Source organism: Pimephales promelas, chromosome 22, assembly GCF_988280905.1.
Source record: "Pimephales promelas chromosome 22, fPimPro1.hap1.1, whole genome shotgun sequence".
In the NCBI taxonomy this organism is placed as follows: Eukaryota; Metazoa; Chordata; class Actinopteri; order Cypriniformes; family Leuciscidae; genus Pimephales; species Pimephales promelas.
This window is the reverse complement of record NC_142790.1, coordinates 17,697,229-17,721,752: the sequence shown is the minus strand read 5'-3', so window position 1 is coordinate 17,721,752 and position 24,524 is coordinate 17,697,229. Positions and strand designations below refer to the sequence as shown.

Genomic DNA, 24,524 nt, shown 5'->3' with positions numbered 1-24,524 from the left:
GAGCAAAGTTAAGTTTTCAGTTGAAGTTATTTACCGTACTTCCTGTGTAGTAATACAGTAAACGAGACAAAAAGGGTAGACATGTAAAAGTTTTATTCACTAAAATGTTATGTAGAAATGTAAATTAACAAAAGAAAGTTTGATTTGATTATCTTAAAGAAAATTGTAAAACAAAACAGACTGATCAATCATTATGGCTAACTCACAAGGGAAGGGCCTCCCTCAGGAATTTCACTATTATGCTCCAAAATTGAATTTACAACTTTTTAAGAAAATGATTCAACTATTAATAAACAAGTCACAGTTGTCCAATTTGTCAAACAAGCCATGTCCTTGTGGTAGTAATGCTTTAGCCTTTACCCATTTAACTTAATCAAATATCAAGTTTGAGGTATTGTGTAAACAATGTAGTTCAAAGAACAAAACATGCAAGTTTTAATAAAGTAACATTTTAGAGGAAACTTATATGGCTTGAAAATGCTTGTACAAAGTACAAACTAAACAGCTATTTTTTTCTCTTGTTACATACATTGTTTAATGTAACCTGGAATAACCGTTTGCTCTTCTACAGAATTGTCCATTCCCTCGATTGACTGTCCAGCTGCCTTGGCATGCGCTGGATGAACTTTGTGCCTTTGCACCTGTGTGATGATTTGAGTCTTGAGGGCATCATTATGCTCATCTGCCACTCTGCTTGGATTTGATTTAGAGGACACTATGTCCTTCCACTCAGCTGGTGCACAATGGATCTGCTTGCCTGAAGAATGAATGTGTCCCTGTCCAATCTCTTCTGACTCTCTGACAGGATCTTTGAGGTGTTTTTTGAAATTTCTCAGCCCTCTAGAAAGGCTCTTCTCCTGCGTTCTTCCTCTGCCTTGGTGTACGTACTGAGCCATTCTGTGTTCTAGTGGTAGTCTTGAAGTGAATTAATTAGTGAATTACATTGTTTGATTTTTTATTGTACATCATCCATCTACTGTATTTGACTTAGAGATCAAGTCTACCTGTGAGTGTTTTCCTTATATGACAACAATGAGTCACTGCTCATATCCAGGAATTCTTTGTGTTTCTTCCCCAATCTCTGTGGCTGACTATTCACACAGTTTCCATCAAAAGTTATACTCTATACAAAACAACAGTATGCAATTTAATAAATATAATACCAACTTTAACATGTAATGATATTAATAAACATTATATACAACGTGCACATGCAAGCCTCATACAAATGTGTTTGCACAGTGCAGTGTGAATAATGTGAGTACACTGCAAAAGTAAAATAATCACCTCTGAGTCTGAGTAGTAAACATGGTCAGAAAGTGGGAAAGAAAAATGTTCTTTTGCAGGCAGGGTGTTGTGGAGACTGTCTGTCATGGTGCAGAGATGAAACAACAGCTCATCCATGAGATCCTCAAACTCTGTTAAGTAAAAGCTCTGTGGAAAGAAATGCAGATTTATCTTTAAACAATTGTAAAATCTCAACAATGATGCTGACAATAGTGTTTACATATTAGAAACTGTATTAATGATTGCAGGAAGTGCTTACATTAGTATGGACATGATGGTCAGTTTGCTTGGGACTGGCTTTTCCAATGATGAGTAAAGCCATATCTTTGACATTATAGATCATCTCAAAGAGAGTCAGTAAATGTTTTCTTTTTTTAGTTGTCTTTGTTTGTTTCACAAAAATGGTAAGGGTGGCAATTACCTGAAGGGGGATATCAAAGTAATATCAAATCAAGACAAATTATGTCAACCAGTCTAGGAGGTATAGTTTCAATATGAAAATAAACACTTTAAATTAAACTGAGATATAACTGCACTTAAAAATACACTGTTTATCATTCATAAATAATACATATTTGATATTCCAATACATACCATAGCATTCAGTGGAATCATAGTGCAAAATATAGCTCCAAAATAAAGTGTTGTTGGGACTTGGGTTTGGAGGTTAATGTCACTAAAGTGGCTCAAGCTAAAGAAATGAGTGAAGAGCAAATGAGCAGATCTAGTGATACCAGTAAATGGGAATGAATAAAAGATCAAGTTGCGGAGACCAGAGACGGCCACAGCGACAATAACACCAGGTGCCTAAATAGAAATAAAGAAAGTAATTTAAGGGAAGTAGCTACCAGAGTAAACTGATTTTAACATATTGTGTTATGTAAATCAATAGGCTACCAGTAACCAAAGCAGGTTGGAGAAGATCAGATTCCAGGTAGACACAGCTGCCGCTACTGCTTTGTTTAGTCGTAGTAAGGACACACATTTCAGAAGAAGCAAGTTCACAACAGCACCAAGGAGTGATTGAGAAAGCTGTGAATTATAAATATGTTCATATTTAAAATGATCTGTTTGCCAGTGAATACCATTTGCTAAATTCAGAACACTTTCAGCAAGTCTGAACAATTTTAGCTCACTTTGAGCCATGTCACTGCATGCAGTGCCACTTTTTCTCTTTTTTTTGTGGATTATACACATTATGGCATATTCACATAGTGGGATACTAGGAATATAGTATAATGAATTAAACTGATATGTCTTACCTGTTCACAAAAGAAGATGGGACTTAGATCAACAGGTAATGTAAAATCCACCTTCTGAAGGAAGTCAATCCTCTCTGTTTTTAGCATAAAGTTGTACACAGAGCAGATATATCGTATAAGACTGCAGATGATAACTGTCACCTATGTATATAAAAAAATATAGTAATTAGCAGAGTAAAGTCCTTAAAAATAGATAGTATGATGTCGAAGTGTATTAGACAGAGTGTAATGTCACCTCTAGCCAGCTCCTAATGTTTCTCCAGTAAAACCATCCTCTTTGAGTCATAACATATATTTGCCAATACATATGAAGCAGAATAAATGAAAAGAAAAGAAGCTAGAAGTAAAATGACACAGAGGAAAAATATTAAGTTAAATATAATAATATATATATATAATAATATATATATATATATATATATATATATATATATATATATATATACATACATATATATATATATATATATATATATATATGTATGAAATATAAAATTGTGTAATATTATAATGGGATTGTATACATATTCTATACTCACAATATCACATTTAACCTCCACATTAAACTTAATGTTAATGTGTCTGAGCTGTAATTAGATGCTCACCTCACAGGTCATAACAGTGTAGTCAAGGGCAGCTGGGAAATGGTAGAGTCTAGTGGACTGAACACTTGCTGAGGGTATCAGAGCTCCTGTTGAGGTTTGCTCTACTAGAACGGTGACTGACGTGAAGAGGTTACTGGGCCCGTTGTACAGGAGAAATTGGACCATCACAATCTGGGTGAATGGTGTCATCCAGCTGGTATCCAGAAGCTTTTTAAATGACTGGATTGCTTTGAACCTATTTTAGCAATGAAATACATATGCTTAAAATAAAAGATTATATATTAAAATTACAGTTCACATAAAAGATTATTAATTAACAGTTTACCTTGTTTTTCCCAGGTTCACACTCACTTTTTCTCCCTCATAACACCCACGTTTCCCACAAAGTAAGTCTCTGTTTGCCACAGATTGGTTATCAGAGGATTTCATATTGTTCTTGCCCAACAAATTCAAGATCTGTTCATAGAGAAAACACACTGGAATAATTCAGTTGATTTTTTTTTTTCTTTCAAAAAAAGTATTTTATGCTCACCAAGGCTGCACTTTTTGATGAAAAAGATTGTAGCAATATTATTACAATTTAAAATCAATATGTTATATAATAATTATTTTAAATGACATTAAAATATGATTTATTTCTGTGATGGCAAAGCTGAATTTTCAGCATGGTTTTGTAAGACTGGAGTAATAGCTGCTGAAAATTCAGCTTTCCATCACATGAATAAATTAATAAATTCAAGTAAAAAAAAGTTATTTTAAATTGAAATAATATTTCACAATATCATCAAATACATGTAACCTTTTTGAGCATAGAGACTTCTTTCAAAAACAAAAAAACCTAATAAAACTTTTGATCTGCAGTGTATGTCAATTGTGTATTTATCTTATAGGTATTCACATTAAAGGAGTGAGCGTTGTGAGCGTTGGTGATTTACCTGGCATGATGAGTTATATGTGCTCTTGATCTTTCTAATAACTGGACTCCCAATTAAAGAGAAAGCACCTCGGAAATCTCCTGTCTGATAAAGCAACACATACGCAGTATTATTCTTTGTGAAGCCACTTAAATCCTGTTTCAAATAGCTACAGATGTCAAATAAATAATTTAAAAAGTACTTCATTTTCTATTCCTTTCTCATAGCAGTTGGCATTGTCATATAGTCTCTCAAGGAAAATGGTTGTTGTCCATTTCCACCAATCGGCATGTTTTTGGATGGAGTAAAATGAATTTTGCGGACCCCTGTTTATATGAAAATACCATTAGCACTTGAGAATTTTATGAGAAGTAATGTGGTTAAATGATAATGTCTGTATTTACATTGTGAAATGAGTTTTGATAGCCTGATTCAAATGGTACTTGTCATCGGTAGACTTTCCATAAGTGACAAATAGAATCGTCCACAGCATTATTAGGTGTAACATCAAATCCCTGTTGAAGTAAAAGTGATTTTTTTTTAGATTAAAGGTTTAGAAAAAATTAATTATTGAGGTTGATTAAATAGTAAGACCTTGTGGTTTTGTGAAGGAGAGTCTGTTTCTTTATCTGGCCTCTCACACACTTCAACTCTCTTGAATTGGGTGGCCGCACTAGACGCAGATATCTGGCTCTCTGACGGGCAGCGAGCACCTGCTCATCAAACATAATACAGAGTGCTTGGTAAACTTGATTATTATTCATCTAAAGTTCTCTTTCAATTTCATGCAATCAAAACATGTTTACATGATTTTACCCTTTCAAAATGGGACTGCTGGTATTTGCTAACCATGACATCCTCAATGGTTTGGTCCTTGAGTTTCAATAACTCAGTGACAGGCTCAGTTACACTTAGATTGTGGAACCAGTTCGACCTCTTTCGATGTAGCAGAGACACTGCGATAGCAATTATTAGTATCTGTATGAGGAAATAAACATTTAAAACAGGTTTCGCTTCATATAGAATTTTTAAGGGCGTTTTTAGACCTGTAGATCGTTTGCTTTGTTCCAAAACAGGGACTTGATTTGTTACAATGTTGCATTTTCTTGTTGGTTCAATTCACTTTCACAAGGCAACATTTCAAAGCATACAAAATTTCACAATATATTAAAATTAAGAGATGCTCTTTGGTTTTCAACTGCCATAACTAATGTACACACTCACAGAATCAGACACTGCTGCCTTTTATATATAACACATTTCCAGTTATGAAATATATCATCACTTGGTTCATTTGTCTGTTGGGTCGAATGACTCTCTGACCGCAACCAAACCACTCCGAGTTAGTTATCAATCGGGCAGAGACTTCTTCAGTCAATCTCGTAACGATTTTTTTTGTGCAGATCTGGGTGCGATTGCTGTGTTCATAAATCATCCAAGTGGGTGCTGCAGTGGTGGTTGAGGAGAGATCTTCTGATACGATTGTAAATCAGAAGGGTGTATACATATGAAAGTGCTATATAAATGACTCATATATATACATACCTAAACAAAACCAAGTGAGAAAACGCACCAGATTCTGAAACAAACGCTTCAAATGAGCCAGGTCTGAAAACACCCTAGATCCAAGAACAGAACGTGGGCCAAATATTAAATTGAAACCATGTACAGCTACCCTACACAGTGAGTGCGGGATCAAGATGATTTACCATTGCTGGATGCAGTACAAAGCCACAGCAGACAAGAGAAAAGAACACAGAATGAGCCCACAGAAGAGTCTTTGTTTTGCTGAATCTGTAGGGTAACAAATTTAAATCCTAATTTTCATATATTTGGGAAACAAATATTGTGACAACGACATATAGTAACAGAATATCCAACAGAATATAGTAGTGCAAAGGATCACCCACTTTACTCCAAGAGTTCCCGTGATGGTGACACATGTAAGAGAGAGAGTCAAGCAGAGGGTCCAGCCCACATAATAACACCAGGATTGAAGACTTCGGATTCTACCACCACAAAACTGCCGATTCTCTGGGATATCTTTGTATAAAACCAAAAAAACAAAAAAAAAAAAACAACAACATGAATAGAGTAAAGGAGAAAAATATTGAAAGCAGTCTGTTATGCTCATCAAGGCTGCATTTATTTGCTCAAGAATGCAGTAAAAACTGTAATATTGTGAAATATTATTACAATTTAAAATAACTATTTATTTCTGTGCTGGAAAAGCTAAATTTTCAGCATCATTACTCCAGTCTTCAGTGTAACGCAATCCTTCAGAAATCATATTAATATGCTGATTTGCTGCTCTATTTATTATTATCAATATTGTTGTGCTGCCTAATATTTTTGTTAAAACCCACACACAGGATTCTTTGATGAATAGAAAGTTCAACAGTTGTTTTGAAATAGAAATATTTTTAACATTATATATGTATGTCTTTTTCTTTAAAAAAAAATCCTACTGACTTCAAACTTATTTAAAAAACATTTATATTATTTATTATTTATATTATTTATTATTTATATTATAATATATATATATATATATATATATATATATATATATATATATATGTTAAATAAGTATTATTTCTAAGATGGTGTCAGGGTCGTCTTGTAGTTTTGACGTAGACAAAGAATTTGACGGTTTCCAATCCTGAGTACCATACTGCAGGACAAACCATTTCATTGTCTTTAGTAATGTAGACTAAAATAATTTAAGTGTATTCAGCTGAGAATACAAAGCACATTTAACTGATCTGTACATTACACCTTACTCTTTTTTCTAAGAGCTGCGAGTCCAGTGGGAAAATGTATTCCATGACAGATATGATTCAAATGTACAATCATTCATTAGAAAAGCATCATGGTTATCTGTGAAACAGACACACCAATAGAAAGTGTTTTGCATTAAACTATATGGAATAATGAGTGGAGTGACACAAACATACCTTCTACAGGGCACACATCAGGCACCTTGACCTTATAATGCTCTCCAGACACACTATGGGACATGGTCTAAAATGGACACAGAAAAAAATCTGTAGCGTATAAAAACAATAACTAAATATATTTATCATACATAATAAATATAGTTGTCAGAATTTATGCATCCAGTAGATTAAAAATTTAACTGTGTGACAAGAAGAAACTGAGGGACAATTTCAGGCAGCCTGGGAATTCTGACCTTGCCGACACGGAACACCAGGGACACCAGACCCCCCACCGGCATCACAGCAAGAGCACTGCACAGGCCTGTTACCATGGAAACCGGTGAAACATCAATAAGGCCCAGCTCTAAAAAGCACTGCCCATTGGTGTAGAGAAAAAAAGACGATATGTCTCAATATTGTGAAAATGAAACAAACAAAATCACACAAATGTTGACAGTATTTGTTGACATGCATTGATTTCTATGTTGAACTGAACACCTGTTCTTTCAAAAGATTTATGAGCATGGCGCTGACACACATGTAGCCCTGCAGGAGCAGCAGACACACACTCCAACGCTGAGTGTGTGTGTGAGAGCTGAAAGACGGACGGCTGTACACAGACAGCCATGGATGGAAGTCCTCCAAGTATTCTGTGAGTTTCAGATATAGAAACTTTCTCAAATACATAGAGGAAAAACACAAGATTTTTGTTAGATTGCATACAGACATATTCAAAGAAAAAACACATCATCATTGTATAGATATGACAAATTATAGCATTAATTGAATATGTTTTTTTATTTTTATTTAGTTATTTAGATTTTCTCCATTTACAGATAATATATCAAACAATATACAAATACCACTGATTGATAACATATCATGTACTTATAACTCTTAATATGTATATGACTTCCATGTCTCTTGTTAATAAACAGATCCATGACAATACAGAGGAGGAAAAAGAGCTTCATCATAACATAAGAATAAAAGGAAGGAGAAAATAAAATAATAGCAGAAATACCTACAGTATACAATGTATTGTGCCAAAAAAAAAATTAAACTTAACATATAGTTTAGTCTTAAAGTTTTAAACAATATTTAAGGAAAACATAAGTACATATATAGGCATATATAATATTATATGGGAAAGAAAATTTTAAATTTAATACAAAATAAAAATTATATGGGCAAGTTTTTACATTGCTTAACTCATCAAACTAATTTAAGCAATGTTCATTATATATATATATATATATATATATATATATATATATATATATATATATATATATATATATATATAAAATGCAAGTCAACTCATTTTTTAAAGTCACTTTAATGTAAAGTAACACTTAAACATCCAAGTTGATTAGATTTAAAAATGTACTTTTATTTTACAGTGTAGTGCAAAAATTTCAGCTTTTCAGACAGAAATGATTATTAAATTCATAAACAAACGTAACAAAGATGAAAACATTTTTAAAGAGTGTTATTTAAATAATGTGTTTAAATATGAAGGCTGCAATCAAATTAAATAGACAAAGATGTTCTTTACTAAAAGGAACTGTCCACCCAAAATGAAAATCCTTTACTAACAATATATTTTTATATGTTTGAATGTTGGTTACAAAACCGTTTCTGTTCCCATTAACTTCTATTGTATGGACAAAAAAATACAACAGAAGTAAATGAGATTCAAAATGCTTGGTTACCAACATTCTTTAGAATATCTTCATTTGTGTTCTGCAGAAGAAAGAAAGTCATACAGGCTTGGTAAGACAAGAGGGAGAGTAAATAATCACAGAATTTTCATTTTGGGGTGAACTATCCCTTTATAATAACACTGAACAGACACAAAAAAACCTATAGAAATATTTAAGCTGCATATCATTAACAACATGGGGGATCACCTGTTTAAATGTCAGCCCGCATTCAGAAGCAGATAAACTCCTCTCCACCCTTCCATCTCCCTCATCCACTGCCAGCCAACACTGGCCCAGGAAGAACGAGCTGGACCCCTGCACCAGGTCTTTTACCAGCACATGGCTCAGGTACCAGCTAGGAGATGAACCTCTATTATCATGCCAAAGATGCACCTTCCATATCCGACCCAGACTCACTGGGGAGCTAAATAGTGAAAGTTAAATAAAATGGTCAAAAATGTAACAATTTAGGTTTAAGTTAATGGCTGCATTGTATCAATAACAATAAATGGCATTTACCTCAGAATAAAAGTGTTCCTTGAGTTACATGTGAAGAGTTTGGAGTCAGAGCTGCTGAGTTCCCTTGTTTGAGAGACACCATCATCTCCATATAGAACAATGTAAACCTGACAACATTGTACAAATAGAGATTCAGAAATCAACTGTAATGTATAATGCATGCAACTTTGCACACATTGTATCCAGCAATGGTCACAAGGATTAATACCTTTGCTGTCATTCTGGTTCTAGATCTAAAGCCTGTATCGATGGTGACCGCATAGAGGAATCTGTCCGAGGGATTGTTTTCTGGAAGCAGGAATGAGCCTGTAGCTTTCTGAATGGAAACATCAGCCTTTTTACACAAGACCAACACCAACACATAGAGACCCACGAATATTACTGACAAAATGATCAGTGTGTAGTTGGTTTTGGAGCTGCAAGACAGGAAGAGAACATCTAAGTGTAAGTTAAAAAGCAACAATATTCAGATCTGATCAATTTGGAGAGGGGTATTGCAGGTGTACTGGATAAACTGTGAAACATCTGTAGAGTTGAAGCTGCTTATGATGTTCTCATGTGATACTACAAATGATGCCAGGTGGTTGTAACTGAAAAAAAAAGGATCATCAGACACATTTTTAGTTTTATTAGTATATGGAGCCACATAATATTGGCCTACAGAACAAATGATTGTCACAATAATAGATTTTAAGAGATGCTATTAAGAATTCATTGTAACAAACCTATTTGTAAGGCCCAGAGAGAAGGACATAAATAGTTGAAATAAAGTCGTTTTTTTTTTTTTTTTTTTTTGCACGCAAAAAGTGTCGTCGCTCGATAAAGTTAAGATTGAGCCACTGTAGTCACTCGGACTATTTTAACGATATCATGTCTTTCCTAACTTTTCGAGGCCGTCAAGTTTCAATCCCTCAAGAAGCCTATGGACTAGTATGGAGGAGTCAGATTTCATCAAAACTATCTTAATTCGTGTTTCGAAGATAAACGAATGTCTTACGGGGTTGGAACAACATGAGGGTGAGTAAATACTGACAGAATTTTCATTTTTGGGTGAACTAAACCTTTAACTAGAAAATATCAAAATACTTTAACCTATTTTTTGTCTTACCACTAGATGGAGCATTTATTGTATGATTCATACCTGCAGTAGATCTTGTCTGGGGAAACACCACCATGAGAAAAACAACCCCTGGGCTTCCTCTGTTTCACACCATCCCAGGAAAGACACTCCACAGTCTCGATGCTAAGTGTGTAGTTCACAGCTTTGGCAATGTACTTGTTGCAAGGGCTTTTATTATAGTCTGCATTGAGAAGCATCAGGTAGACAGCACCAGTAGCTGGATATAAAAATAAATAAATAAATAAATAAATAAATAAATTATACATATACATACTAATGATGGCAGTAATGTTTAACATATATAATTAATCTATATAAAATCTTTTTTTTTAACATTTAATTTGTACATATTTAAATGTTGTACCAAAAACAAATGTTTAATCAAACCATGCAAATAGGATTGAGGGAGGAAGATGTGAGCTGTCTGTCCTTTCCAGTGATATATTTTCTGTTCGTTGTACTTATTAGGTGTTGGCTGCTCGTACACTCTGTGAACAGATGTTATATTTCACATAATGGTTGACAACATTGTAAAAAAAATGGTTTCTGCCATACATTTGTAAGCACAATCAACTTGGATATTTAAGTCATTTCAATTGTAAATTGTAAAAAATCATGAAAATATATTTTTTACAGCGTATAAGATCACTGAAATGCAACAATGTCGTCACCTAAGCAGCAGCTGAATAGGAAAGGGGCGTTCAGCTGGCCTGTTAAACTGCACAGTGATCTGCAGGGCTCTCTGAAGGGTCAGTGACGTCATGTTGAACTGATGACTGTTCACCTGACTGTGCAGAAGAGTGAACTCTGTATGTCTGCTCTGCTGGAACAAGCAGAAACACAATTCAGGGTAACCAAATATAGAGGAAACTATTTGTAATCAAGCAGTAAAAAATATCTACTTTCGTCTCCTCTTTTCTCTGAAACTCAATGGTAACTGGTGTAGATAGATGTCTGACTTTGATTTCCTTCCTAGTGGTGCAGTTATAGAGTCGAATGTCTGCTGTCTCTCCGCTGAACTGTAACATTACATCAGAGTGTAATTTGCTTCACAGGTCAAAGCAAGTTTTCAGAAATTCGGCCATGCATTTATAGTGTACCTGCATGTCTCTGGAGCAGCGATATGGGTTGTGCCTGTACACTGTGAGCCAGGTAATGATGCAGGGCTTCTGCTGGCTGTTGCTACTCCATTGCTGAAATTGCATCTTGAGAAAATCAGTGAGGTGGAACGTAGTGAGGCCAAATGTTTTCACCATAGAATAAGACTCGCCATCCTTCCAGGCTAACACTTCCATAAAAGTAGTGTTCACATTGTACTGCAAGATATTGCTGGATAGCATGCACTCCTGCAATCAAAATGTACAGGGTTAATATCGCAGAATCTCAGAAGAGATCTGTTTATCCCACGTTGATAATGAAAATTTAAATAGTGCATGGTTACATTGAAATCTACAGTGACTAAAATAACATATTACAGTTTACGACACAGACAAAGGTGTAATAATCAGATCAAATTAACAGATCCCATGGTAGATTAAACAAATTAGAAGATGTATTTCAGAGGACTTAAAGGGATACTCCACTTTTTTTGGAAATAGGCTCATTTTACAACTCCCCCAGAGTTAAACAGTTGAGTTTTACTGTTTTCGAATCCATTCAGCCGATATTCTGATATTTAGAAGACTATCAGTAACCAAACATTTTCTGGTCTCATTGACTATGGAAGAGACTGTCTGGTTACTGATAGTCTTCTAAATATCAGAAAATCGGCTGAATGGATTTGAAAACGGTAAAACTCAACTGTTTAACTCCGAGGGAGTTGTAAAATAAGCCTATTTCCAAAAAAAAGTGGAGTATCCCTTTAACCCATGCAGCGAACAAAAATACAGGTAACACTTTATTTCACAGTGACATTGTTACATGTAGTTAACTATACAATTATGCATAATTACATGCAACTAACCCTAAAACCATGGACTGTAAACAAACCAAACCCTAATCCTAACCCTATAGTGAGTACAAGTACATGTAGTAACTTAATATTACTCAGTACTTAAATGTAATTAATTACACTGTGACAAAGATATCTTGAAATAAAGTGTAACCAAAATATGTTCTAAGAACGTTTCCTAATGTTCCCATTCAAAACATCCAGTTTTTTTAAATGAATTTAAAAAAAATCTTGGTTATGAGAAAAATAAGAAAACATTTAATTTTATAATTTTGCAAACATTATGGGAATGTTGAATGTTGTCTGAACACTCTGAATCAAGAAGTAATTATTTAACAATGTCTTACGAACATCCAAATAAAACGTTTCAGAAAAAAAACGCACCATATTAATGATGAATCAATAATGGTTTTGTGTTGAGGTATTAAAAACATTATTTAAAACCAGACAACTTTCAACAAACATTCTATAAACATGACAGGAAGAACATTTGTTCACAATTTTGAGAGAGTGTAGCCAGAACATTAGCCGAAGTACCGAGAACTTTCCCTGTTAGCTGGGAATTCATTAAAATTATGAAGAAAAAAAATATGTTAATATTATGTCATTTTGAAAACTAACACATCAACTTTGCATCAGGGTTGCCTCTCTTACCAGTACTAAATTCGTAATGGTGTAAAGCCCTTTGTTTGTGAGTTGGTGTCCTGGTCTGGACAAAAGCACTGGAGCCTCCAACACACCAGACAAGAGAGATACCAGTGCATTCACCATCCCAATGTCCAATATATGGCCTTCTGGAAGCTTGGACTCACGTAAAAGGGATGGGATGTCGTGAACATGCCGGATTACTTCTTTGGCACTGTGAAATGTCACCTAAATCAGATATGAAATAATTAGCTAAATGTATAAAACATTATAAATAAAACCATTGAAAATAAATCCAAGCTTGGGTTATACTCACTTGACTAGAGATTCTTATCAAATCAGTAAGACTGTAAATGATTTCAAATAAATCTCCCTAAAAAACAAGAACAGAGTTAAATGAGGGTTTTTTTTTTTTTGTAAAAATGTCAGAGAATCTTAGTCTACACTCTAAAAAATGCTGGGTTGTTTTAACCCAACTTTGGGTCAAATATGGACTAACCCAGCCGTTGGGTTAAATTTTTACATTACATTTTTAACCCAACATTTCGGGTTTGTCCATATTTGACCCAAAATTGGGTTAAAACAACCCAGCATTTTTTAGAGTGTAGGTAAGACCTTGTCAGTGATGGACAGCTGACAGGCCGCTGAAACAAGGGCGGTGTGTGTGAGTGTCAGATGCTCGACAGAAGACTCCGGGTCTAGACTCAAGCGTTTCAGCACCGTGATCAAAAGAGAGATGTAGTTGAGGATGTCTCGGTTGCTTCCAATCTTACTCAGACCGGTTAGGTTACCGATTCCGTACATGTACCTGAAAGAAGGAATAAAAGTCATTTAAAATCCTAATACGTCAGGTAAAGGTGTGAGTATTAATGAGTTGTCCGCACAGTTCTTGTTCAGCGCTGGGATGGGAGGATGAGTCTCTCTGAAAGCTTGAATGAACAGTCACTGTCACAGGACATAGTTTGGTCGCTGCTCCAAATCTGTTCTTTATTTCAATATAGACTGTGACTGTGGAAAAAAAGAGGTGTTCTGAGAATGAGAATAGAGACGTGGCTTGATCGTGTGAGATCTTAATAATGTAAACGTGAAATGACCTTGTCTACTTAAATATGGATTCTTTGTACCTTTGTAATTGTCATTAGGATCTCCACTAGGAAGATTGAAGTAATGTTGGAAATCCCTGCCTTCATAAAGAAGTTTCCTTTCAGTGTTTCCAACACTAAAACTGTACTGATACAAGAGATCCTATACAGAAACATACTTACATCAAGATCAGATCAAAGAGAAAATGAATGTTGAACAAAATACAAAATATGATTATGACGAAAGGAGCACAAGGAAAAACACAGACCTCTTTTCCAGAGGAGCAGAAGACGCTGAAATGAGTGTGGATTTCAGAGCCTGTGCTGGGCTGCACTTGGCAGCTAAATCCCTCCGGAACAGCTTGTGTGTGGAAGAACAGCTGGCTTTTCCCTTGTAGGCGCTCCTCAGAACCTGACAAGGTGAGAAAAAAGGAGTAAAAAGATGCAAATAGCATTCGGCCAAAGAAAATACAAACATTTAATGCATTGTTTATTCATTTGTAAAGTTTTCATTTTGAATTTCCAAAAAGAGATGAAAAACTCACTTGCAGACACTTCGAGCATATAAAGACTCTTTGGTTCAAGCATGAAGGGTTTAAATGTGACGGCCGCAGAAGATAATCCTAAAGGAAAAAGAAGACAGAGAACTAAAGGATCTTTTTACAATTCATATGTAAAATGAGTTGTCAACTTAGTTTTATAGAAATGTATATGTAATTCAGAAGGTTTTGTGGGCGCTGTGAGTGCTCTCACATACCTGTGAGAGTGTAAGACTCAAACACAGACTCAGGAATGAGCTGGCGGTCCAGATCCAGCAGGGTCTTCTCAGAAACCGCAGGGCCAAACAGGTTGGGGTCCACCAGATTATCACCCTCATTGTCATAAGAGTGAGGGAATGATCCTTCATTCCAACTAAATCCCATTGAATTGGTCCCTTTCACACACAGAGACACACAGATAAACACACTACAACATTTAAATACTAGAAATCATTATTGCTCTTTTGATGCAGAGCATTAAAAACATGTACCTGTAGGTCTGCCAACTGGAACACCAGGATCAGCCTCTTCAATTCCAAAACTATAGTAATCATACTCTAAACAGCACCAAAACTATCATATGAGCATCAATCATATTATTCAGTGCTAAAATAAAAAATTTAATTTCAGGATGTAAAGTCGTTTGTTTACTTATTAAGAGTAAAATACCTGGTAGCGAGGGATGATCACCTGATACTGTCTCGTAAATGTCTGTGTAAATCATGTCCTCAGTACGCCAGTCTGCAAATGTATTTCACAAAGTTATAACATTTATTCAATTTTATTGTATTCATATTATTATTACATTTGATTATTATAATATTATTACTATTACTACTACTAATAGTAATACTCATTGATATCATTATTATTAGGTTACCTTAATACTCTCATTGAGTTAGATAACTGATCTATTAAATAGCATGAGCTCTTCGTATTGTAAAAATGATTGTTAATGTCCAAATTATCCAAAAACAATCTACCACCAGAGGGCGTCTAATCTCATTTCATTGCAATAGAAATCGTGATAAACAACAGCTCTGTACAGAGCTAATTTTGTTTCAAGCCATAAAAGCAAAAGCTTTATTATAATAGGGAACCAAATTCAAGTTTGAAAACTTTTACATAATTCATTATTTGACATGATTCTGACTTTAAAGGAGTAGTTCACTTAAAAAAAAAAAACTTTTGCTGATAATTTACTCACCCCCATGTCATCCAAGATGTCTACGTCTTTCTTTCTTCAGTCGAAAAGAAATTAAGGTTTTTGATGAAAACATTCCAGGATTTTCTCCAAATAATGGACTTCAGTGGGAACCAAACGTTCAAGGTCCAAATGAGAGTTTAAAAGGGCTTTAAAAGACACCAGACGATGAACAAAGGTCTTATCTAGGACCCTTCGAGTCATGACTCGAAAAAAGATTTGTTCATTTTGATGAACAAGTTTGAACAGGAGAGTCAGGAACACTAATCAAAGAACAGAGCAAGGCGAGCATTTGTGCTTATAAAACTTGAACTTTTTTATTTATTTTTGAAATGACCAATCGTTTCGCTAGATAAGACCCTTATTCATCGTCTGGTGTCGTTTAAAGCCCTTTGAATCTACACTGAAACTCTCATTTGGACCTTGAACCGTTTGGTTCCCAATGAAGGAGAAAATCCTGGAATGTTTTCATCAAAAACCTTATTTCTTTTTCGACTGATCAAAGAAAGACGTGGACATCTTGGATGACATGGGGGTGAGTAAATTATCAGGAAAAGTTTTTTTTTTAAAAGTGAACTACTCCTTGAAGACATGGTCGATCATTCTCACCACAGTAGCCTACACAGTATTGAGATCACATCAGTCAGTCAATGACACCTTACCTGGGGCTGGTAAGGGCCCATGAAACTCCCACTGACCCCCAGACGACTCTGTTTCCCCAGGGAAGGAAGGAAAGAAGGGTGTGTGCGAAGGTTTGATAGTTGGAAATCCAGGACGGTGGTAATGGTTTGTGCTGGGACTTTCAATCAGCGTGCGTACATTAACGTTATGGTGTTTCGTGTGCAACATTGAAGTCAGTGTATCTTGTGTAACTGGGGCTGTAAGGTCAATAACTTTAGATAAAAGATAAGGAGCCAAAGATATGCCTATATCTGGACCGGTGGGATCAGTAAAATGGGCTGGAGTGTAGGGTGTCACAGTAGGCAGGGAGAAATGTAAGCTCTCCTCCATTTTAGAGGGCAAACTTAGATCCATACTACTGCAGAATGGAACTGAAAGAAAAGGCAAGCGCAAACAGTTTCAAATTTATCAAAAACACAAACTAAAATGTCATGGTAAATATTAGACGATTGTCTTTCTGAATGACTGTACTTACCCCCTGTAACAGCTTTGCTTGAGGCATTAACAATGTAAAGTTTCCAGTGATAGGTGACATTTGTAGCATTGAAACCACAATCATCACAGAGAGCAGAAACAGAAAACTGATCATTCCAGTTCACTGAATATCCTTTGCAATCTTTACAAGACATATGAATGTTGCTGCCGAGAATAAAGAAAATATGATTCATTAAATGCATGATATACATTACTTTTATTTTATTTTCATTTATCCACTTAAATCCCACCTGGCACGTTTTGATGTTACAGTGATGAACATCTCAGAAGAAGAAGACTGATGGCCTCTGTACACGGTAAGAGTGAATTTAAGCAGGTCAAAGTCAGGTTTCAAGGCAAGAGCGGGAAATACAAGAACCGCTGAAGTGGTCACGATGTTCCTGTTGAAACAGCTGCTCTCTTCTGTGTTTACTGGCCTGCATGACCAGCTGTAACTAAAACAGAAACAAAAATCAACATTTCAGATGTGATCAATGCAAAAATGACAGAATGTAATCGATAAACAAGCACATTCACGTACCTTAAAGTATTATTGGGGAAATCTGGGTCGTGTGACTTTCGCCCATCTAGAGTAACAATAATGCCGCTTTTTCGATTGATGAAAATATTTGTGGCTTCGCTGATGACACTGACAGGATGACTGCGCAACACTTCAATTAAAACACTGTAGTTGCTGTACACCACACTACCGGATACCTGGACCTTTGTGATGACAACAACTCTTGTTAGTATTTCCTTAAGTCAATATATCTTTTTAAATGTAGAGGAGTTAGACTGAAACAAGTGAAAGCAGACAGCTACATTAAGAAGCACAACTGTTTTCAACAATGATAATAATCAGATATGTTTCTTGAACACCAAATCAGCATATCAGAATGATTTCTGGATCATGTGACACTGAAGACTAGAGTAATGGTCCTGAAAATTCAGTTTTGCCGTCACAGGAATAAACTGGATTTTAATTTAAATTGTAATAATATTTCTGTACAATATTTACAGTTTAGACTGTATTTTTGATCAAATAAATGCAGCTTTGCATGGGAACATAAGAGACTGTAGTATTTGAATCTGAGCTCTAGCAAAACAGAAAAGTGACAAAAGGACATTACCTTTGCAATAGCTTTGTATGTGTCATAATGAAGGAGGTATTTCGGAAGATCAATATACTGCCGTGTCGTGTCTATGTGTGGGAGGAGCAGTTGTCGTCCGCTCATGTCGTGTATAGTCCATCTATACAGGAGACCTCTGGAGACATTACACTGAATCTGAGACTCAAACGTCACAGCAAGATGGACATTTTGATTCCGCCACACCTAGAAGTATGCAAGCAAAATCTATTAAGTATACACACTGCTGGTCAAAAGTTTGGAATAGTTATGTTTTTTTTTTAAGTTTTTAAAAGAAGAAGTCTCTAATGCTCACCAAGGATGATTAAAAATACAGTAAAGCAGTACTATTGTGAAACATTATTACAATTTAAAAGAACTTTTTATTATAATATATTTTATAATGTATTATAATAAATAAAAAATAATTTATCCAGTCTTCTGTGTCAAATCATTCTAATATACTCAAGTATTGGTGCTCAATTATAATTAATGGAACTTGTTACAAATTTTTTAAACTTTCTGCTGCTAAATATATTTGTAGAAACCATGATATTTTTTTTTCAGAATACTTTGATGAATAGACAGTTTAATGAACAGCATTTATTTGAAATCCAAATCTTTTGTAAATTATAAATGTTTTTAATGTCTAATGTCCCTGCTAAATAAAATCATAATTTCTTTATTTTGTAGCCAACGTTTGAATGGTAGTACATCACAGGTTTCCACAAAAATATTAAGCAGTAAAATTGATAATAATAAGAAATGCTTCTTGATCAGCAAATCAGCATTTTAGAAAGATTTCTGAAGGATCATGTGACACTGACGACTAAAATGATGCTGAAAATTCATTTAATAGCATTACTGCTTTTACTGTATTTTTGATCAAATAAGTGCCGTCTTGGCGAGACTTTAATTACTCCAAACTTTTCACCGGCAGTGTACAGATACCTTTTTGTTAGTGATGTCTCCTAGTATAACTGTTAGAATATAGTTGTCTAATAGTGGCATATAGAGAACTTGTACCTGTATTTTATTTGGGCCCATGTTTTTCACCGGAGGAGGCTGACATGATTCTTCAACGACAAAGATGTGTCCTGTTAAAGAGGCTGAGCTCACTAGGTTGAACATAATAACCTCTAATATGTACTCTCCAGTTCTACAGAAAAATAAAAACATTCACATTTACAATTACAATTACAATACATCAAGTAAAATTAAAATTAATTAATAATCAAAATGATCCAAAAAAAAATTATGAAAAAGGGAAAAAACAATTCCAAACATGGGATAATGACTTCATACATTATAATATTCCAAAAGATTTCTATTTCAAATAACTGTTTTCAAAATTGATTATAATAAAAAACATTTCAGATTAGAATAATTTCTGAAGGATCATGTGACACTGAAGACTGGAGTAATGATGTTGAAAATTCAGCTTTGACATCACATGTATACACTGCATTTTAAAATATATTCAAAACAGGTTTTTTAAATGGTAATAATATTTCACAGCAATACGGTCTTTAATGTATTTTGATTAAATAAATGCAACTTTGGTGAGCATAAGAAAAATCTGCTATTTACTGTATATACACCAGAACGATGCAATTTCTACCTGTTAAAGACATGATGCTCAGTGCGTGATCCGTCTCGCTCTGTTCCATCTCCAAAATTCCAAAGATAGGAGACATCAGTTCCTGAGCTGATCCGGCAGGTGAAGTTTACAGAAAGATTTGATAAAACTGAGGGACTGTACAGAAGCCTGTTGGGCTGAACAGCTTTCTGAATCACAACAGGATAAATATCTGAGCTGATGGATGTGAGACCATTAGACACACTGACGATGACATTGTATCTGAAAAAAGATAGATAGATATAGATTAGATAAAATACTAATTCAGTAAAATCTGTATGAAGCATGTCTTTTGTAACTGAAACCTATGAAAATAGATTTAAAAAAACAAACAAAAGTACTTGTTTGGGAGGCGATATCTCTTTTTGAAGATTCTGGATGTTGTTTTTATTTCAGGTCCATCCTCAAATCTCCAATGAAAGTATAGAGGATTCAGCACTTCTGTCACTGCTACAAATTTGATGTCTGTCTGTGTTGCATATGCCCGTTTCTCCGAAAAAATCCAAACAGCTGGAAAGAACATCACACATCCAAAAGCAGAAAAAAACATAAGATAGTGTTTTAGGTTTACAACGGAGTAACTTTTCTTTATGAATGGACCTCACACACACACCTGGCTTGGGTTTGGTTGAGGCTTTATCCTGCTGCTTGTCCTCTGTGTCTGTGGGCAGAGGGGCACAGGAAGGGATATCCCGACCTCTTTTGGACAACATGAGATTCAAGTACTTAGTCCCAGAGGGACATGCTCTAATCTGCCAGCTGGTAGAATGAGTATAGATACTGTTCGTCATGGTCACATCTAAAAACACAAAGACATATGGTGGTCACAAAAGCTTACTCTGTTTTATTCTTCCCATATATGTAGCTATTACTGTCCAGTAAACATACTTAAATGGTACAATCCAGCAGCAGGTAATATTGCATCTATGTAGCAGGTGAAGCATCCATTGGCCATAAGAGACATATTATGCCAGCTCTGAGGACCAGAGTTCCCATTAAATGTAATGAAAACCATGGAAATGTTTTCTTTGCTCAGATCTGGTATGACTATAAATATAATCAAATATACAAGGGATTACTTTGCATTGCTTGGATGTTTTTTGAGAAAAGAAAATTGAATCTTGTGTTCAGTTTAATTGAAATAAATGTAATTGAAAGCACAATTGAATTCCAAGAAACTTAAATTGCACAAGGGTTGCTATGGCAAGACTGACAATAACCTGAGACTTCCAGGAGGAGGGGCTTTCCAATCTGCACCCTGTCAATCAAAGCAGCTCCAGTGACACCATGAACAGAAGGCCCTCTGCTGCTGTACACTGCCAACCGGCCCGTCTCATTCCCATAAGGGACAAACTCAGAGGAGAAGCATCTGTGGGCAAATCAAAACCAGACATGCTTCTCAATTCAAAACACCAAAACACTGAAACTTATCTGCAGGTAGTGAGTCAAACTCACAATCAAAATAATGTATATGTAGATACTGGCTTTTTTCTTGGATGGTCTGAACTAGATGCATTGTGGAAGTCAAACTCTCGAATATTCTTGTGATTAACTGATACAACACATTGAAGGAAAATAGCATCACAGAGATTACCAACTTCTGATTATAGTTTGTCCTATAGCTTGGCCCACATATTATTTCACTGTTGTTTAACAATAAAAGATATCAATGAAATCCATCCAAAATGCAACTTTGCATAAACTTTTTTTTTATTGCTGCATAAAGCAGAACATTTTAGGCTAATTCCATCTTTAAAATTCATTTGAAAATGCATTGTATTTAAGGAGTAAGGCTATAACATTGTAGATTTTCTGTTTAGTTTTTTTTTTTTTTTTTAATAATTTGCATTGTAGCTATTATATATTTATGTTGTAACTATTTGTGATATTTTAATTAATTTAATATTTTTTGTCAAGCATTCATGTATGTAACTTCTATATAAGTTTTATAGCCTTGATAATTTTTTTTAGTTAAATAAAATAATGATAATTTGGATATTATCATATTTAGATTTATACTATTTCATTATTCACATTTTAAGTTACATGACAAAATATTTTGCAGTGCTATTCACTTAGTTACTATAAAGTAGGCTTAAGTTTAGGCGTAAGTTTAGTATAAAAAAGGACTCTTACCCTTCACTGAAACATGGTTTGGAACATAGAGGACGCTTTGAATCTTGATGGTTTTCCAATGAACTACAGTTGTTAAATCCAAGGTACACTTGAACAGCTGTAAAAAGTGTCATTTGATATTATAAACAAATCTTCGAGTTTCATCAAAGCCTTATTTGTCACGTTATCAGAGTACATACCATATCCCGAGATTCCTTTAACATTCATGAGAGCAAAAATAAGTAAACAAAATACGGTCCGACAGAACAGAAACATCTTATCAACTGGAATGTCTCTCGCCGTTATCGCGAACGATTTCTTTGTCTTGTTTAAGTGTCAGAGAACAGGTGAAAAGGAGGCGTGTCTGTTCTTGATTGACACTTGCCGTTCCAATGATCGATTGCATTCTCATACCTTCAGTCAAGGATCCCTAATTACTGCACACACACACACACACACACACACACACACACACACACACACACACACACACACACACACACACACACACACACACAAAATAAATAAAATAAAATAAAAAAAATTAAAAAAAATTCTCATTGTAATGAATTTATCCCATTTTATGATATTGTGATTTTTTTATTTACAATATTTGTATTTTTATTTAATTTTATTTAAATTGCATAGCTATTTAAAATTCTAAAAGAAATATCTGATCACAATCTGTTTAGCAGGCATTTAAAGGGACCGGGGAACTTCATCATTAATCATTTGCATAGTTTTTGTTAAAATCCTCAGCTTGAGGGTGCTGACCATTAAGATAGATCTCGTTCTGTTCTACTTTTGATTCCCTGGAAGGGTTTTCAAAAGTGAGCATTGCACCTTCACAATGCTAATGCAGCTTCACGCAAAGAACAATGAATGCAAGTTTCACACGGGATAAACAACGCCTTGTCTATATTCACGTATACATGCTCTTATTCAAACTGGAAAACGAATAGAATGTGGAGAGAATCTCTAATCTCTAATAGAATCTCTAAATAATCTAAACTTTTGTTCATGTGATGAAACTGCTGGAGATGAGATACTCGGATAAATGACGAAACAAGCACATGCATAATGTTTTTCTCTTCTCAGACCGTGAAGTAATTGCTAAAATATTTGTATTATGAAATAGAAATTGTGTAGGCAGGCTGTTAATACTTGTGGTCCATTTCAGAGGGAAAAACCTATGTTTGTTTACTCCTTTTTAAGACAGAGGATGTGAGAATGTGAGATTAATGCATGTGTAGAGTCTCACAAAGTCTGACTGATCACATGCCAGTGATGTTTTTGGCTTCAAAGACTTTTCCGATTCCACGTCAGGATTATTGAGAGGCATTTATAGGTGAGGCATGAACACATTGTTAGTGACCCACAACATAACGACAAGTGCTGACCAAACCAACGGTTACATCCCCTGAGAAAACAGAGCCTGCCACTTCATGTGTCCATGTTTCACAGTGATGAATGAGAGCTGAAGTGGACCATTGACTGCAGGGGTCATTGACGCCCAAGGGCACAATGGATGACGAGGTTGAATAAAAACTAGCTTCCACTGAGAGTAATCTCTCGTCCTATATAGTCCACATTAAATAAGATGTGTTTTTGGGTGTGTGGGTGAATCGCGCCCCCTTGTGTGTTAGGCTACTTATACGACAAACAAATCGACAGAATAGACTGAGCACATTTCTTCTTAACTTATCTTTTGTTGTTTTAAATAATTTCCAATTAGAAAACCCTCCCAGTTAATTTATAAAACTAGGCTAACTCAAAATGTGTATGCCTATAGGGCTTAGCCTAGGCTACTACTTAAAAGGCCTAGGCCTCAGAATTAATTAATATTTTGGTGGCTATTTATAGGATTAAGTTCAAAATAAATGAATAAAGCAAACATTTATTAAAAATTATAATACGTTGATTTAAGTCAAATAAAACATGGTCGAACTGTTTCAACAATTAGCCAAAAATCAACCAAAAACTATTACAAAAAAACAGTTCACTCCGTGTTGCCAACAAAGTGAACTGAGATGTTTTATAGAAAATATATTAGGTACAAGAACGCAAAGACATGAGCATATCTGTTTCATGCAGATTAATCCCCAACATATTTATATGACGTTGGCCAAGGAAAATATAATATATTTGTTTGACAATTAACTTTAATTAGGCTGATATTAGCTTTATTAACGGGTGTGAATGTTCGTTTAAGTCTCTATCAACGTTTCAATGGGCACAAGAAGGCCTAATAATAAGAGTTGGATAATTTTGCATTAAGCCTAATTATAAATAGCCTACTGTTTAGTCAAGAAAGTGTATTAAAAAAAACAATAATCTGAGTAGCCTACATCCTCATGTCATAGTGTCAAATGCAAGAGGCATAAAGACAAACTTGTAGTGTCGGGTTTGCACTGAATCTGCTTGCAGTCTGCGTGCACTGCACACGAAGGTTTGTGGGTTCTCATTTAAAAGCCTCAAGCGTATGGCTTAATTATTTCAAGGCTTCTTCCGTTTCTTGGGCATGTGGTAGTGCCTGAAAGAACGATGCCACAACTTATTTACGTTTGTTCCAACCTTATACGGTATGCTGGCAGACTTAATTTAGTAAATAAAAAGTCAGACTTAATTTAGTAAATAAAAAACTGTCAGGCATGTCCTACCTCAGAAAATATGAAAAATATAATACTTCTATTATATTTCTGTTCAAAGTCCTGT

General features: G+C 34.9%; 1 protein-coding gene across 1 annotated transcript; it reads right to left on the bottom strand.

Moving 5' to 3' along the window:
* Nucleotides 1–7: 7 nt before the first annotated feature.
* Nucleotides 8–23,316, bottom strand: pkd1l1 (polycystin 1 like 1, transient receptor potential channel interacting). The gene is given in 51 exon segments (XM_089125428.1): nucleotides 8–915; nucleotides 1,005–1,123; nucleotides 1,288–1,434; nucleotides 1,547–1,708; nucleotides 1,882–2,094; nucleotides 2,185–2,319; nucleotides 2,550–2,690; nucleotides 2,785–2,886; nucleotides 3,155–3,389; nucleotides 3,480–3,610; nucleotides 4,090–4,173; nucleotides 4,271–4,394; nucleotides 4,473–4,583; nucleotides 4,663–4,781; nucleotides 4,885–5,046; nucleotides 5,778–5,862; nucleotides 5,979–6,111; nucleotides 7,026–7,092; nucleotides 7,262–7,381; nucleotides 7,506–7,679; nucleotides 8,921–9,137; nucleotides 9,233–9,339; nucleotides 9,441–9,648; nucleotides 9,739–9,822; nucleotides 10,374–10,569; nucleotides 10,740–10,840; nucleotides 11,024–11,175; nucleotides 11,255–11,371; nucleotides 11,453–11,698; nucleotides 12,958–13,176; nucleotides 13,265–13,321; nucleotides 13,564–13,756; nucleotides 13,833–13,956; nucleotides 14,073–14,193; nucleotides 14,300–14,442; nucleotides 14,576–14,653; nucleotides 14,788–14,964; nucleotides 15,061–15,126; nucleotides 15,239–15,296; nucleotides 16,398–16,825; nucleotides 16,930–17,093; nucleotides 17,180–17,383; nucleotides 17,470–17,651; nucleotides 18,059–18,262; nucleotides 19,082–19,214; nucleotides 19,677–19,916; nucleotides 20,036–20,204; nucleotides 20,308–20,493; nucleotides 20,583–20,741; nucleotides 20,915–21,063; nucleotides 23,225–23,316. Coding segments are annotated over 51 exon segments (7,932 nt in total). The 3' UTR covers nucleotides 8–521.
* Between the last annotated feature and the right edge of the window lie 1,208 nt (nucleotides 23,317–24,524).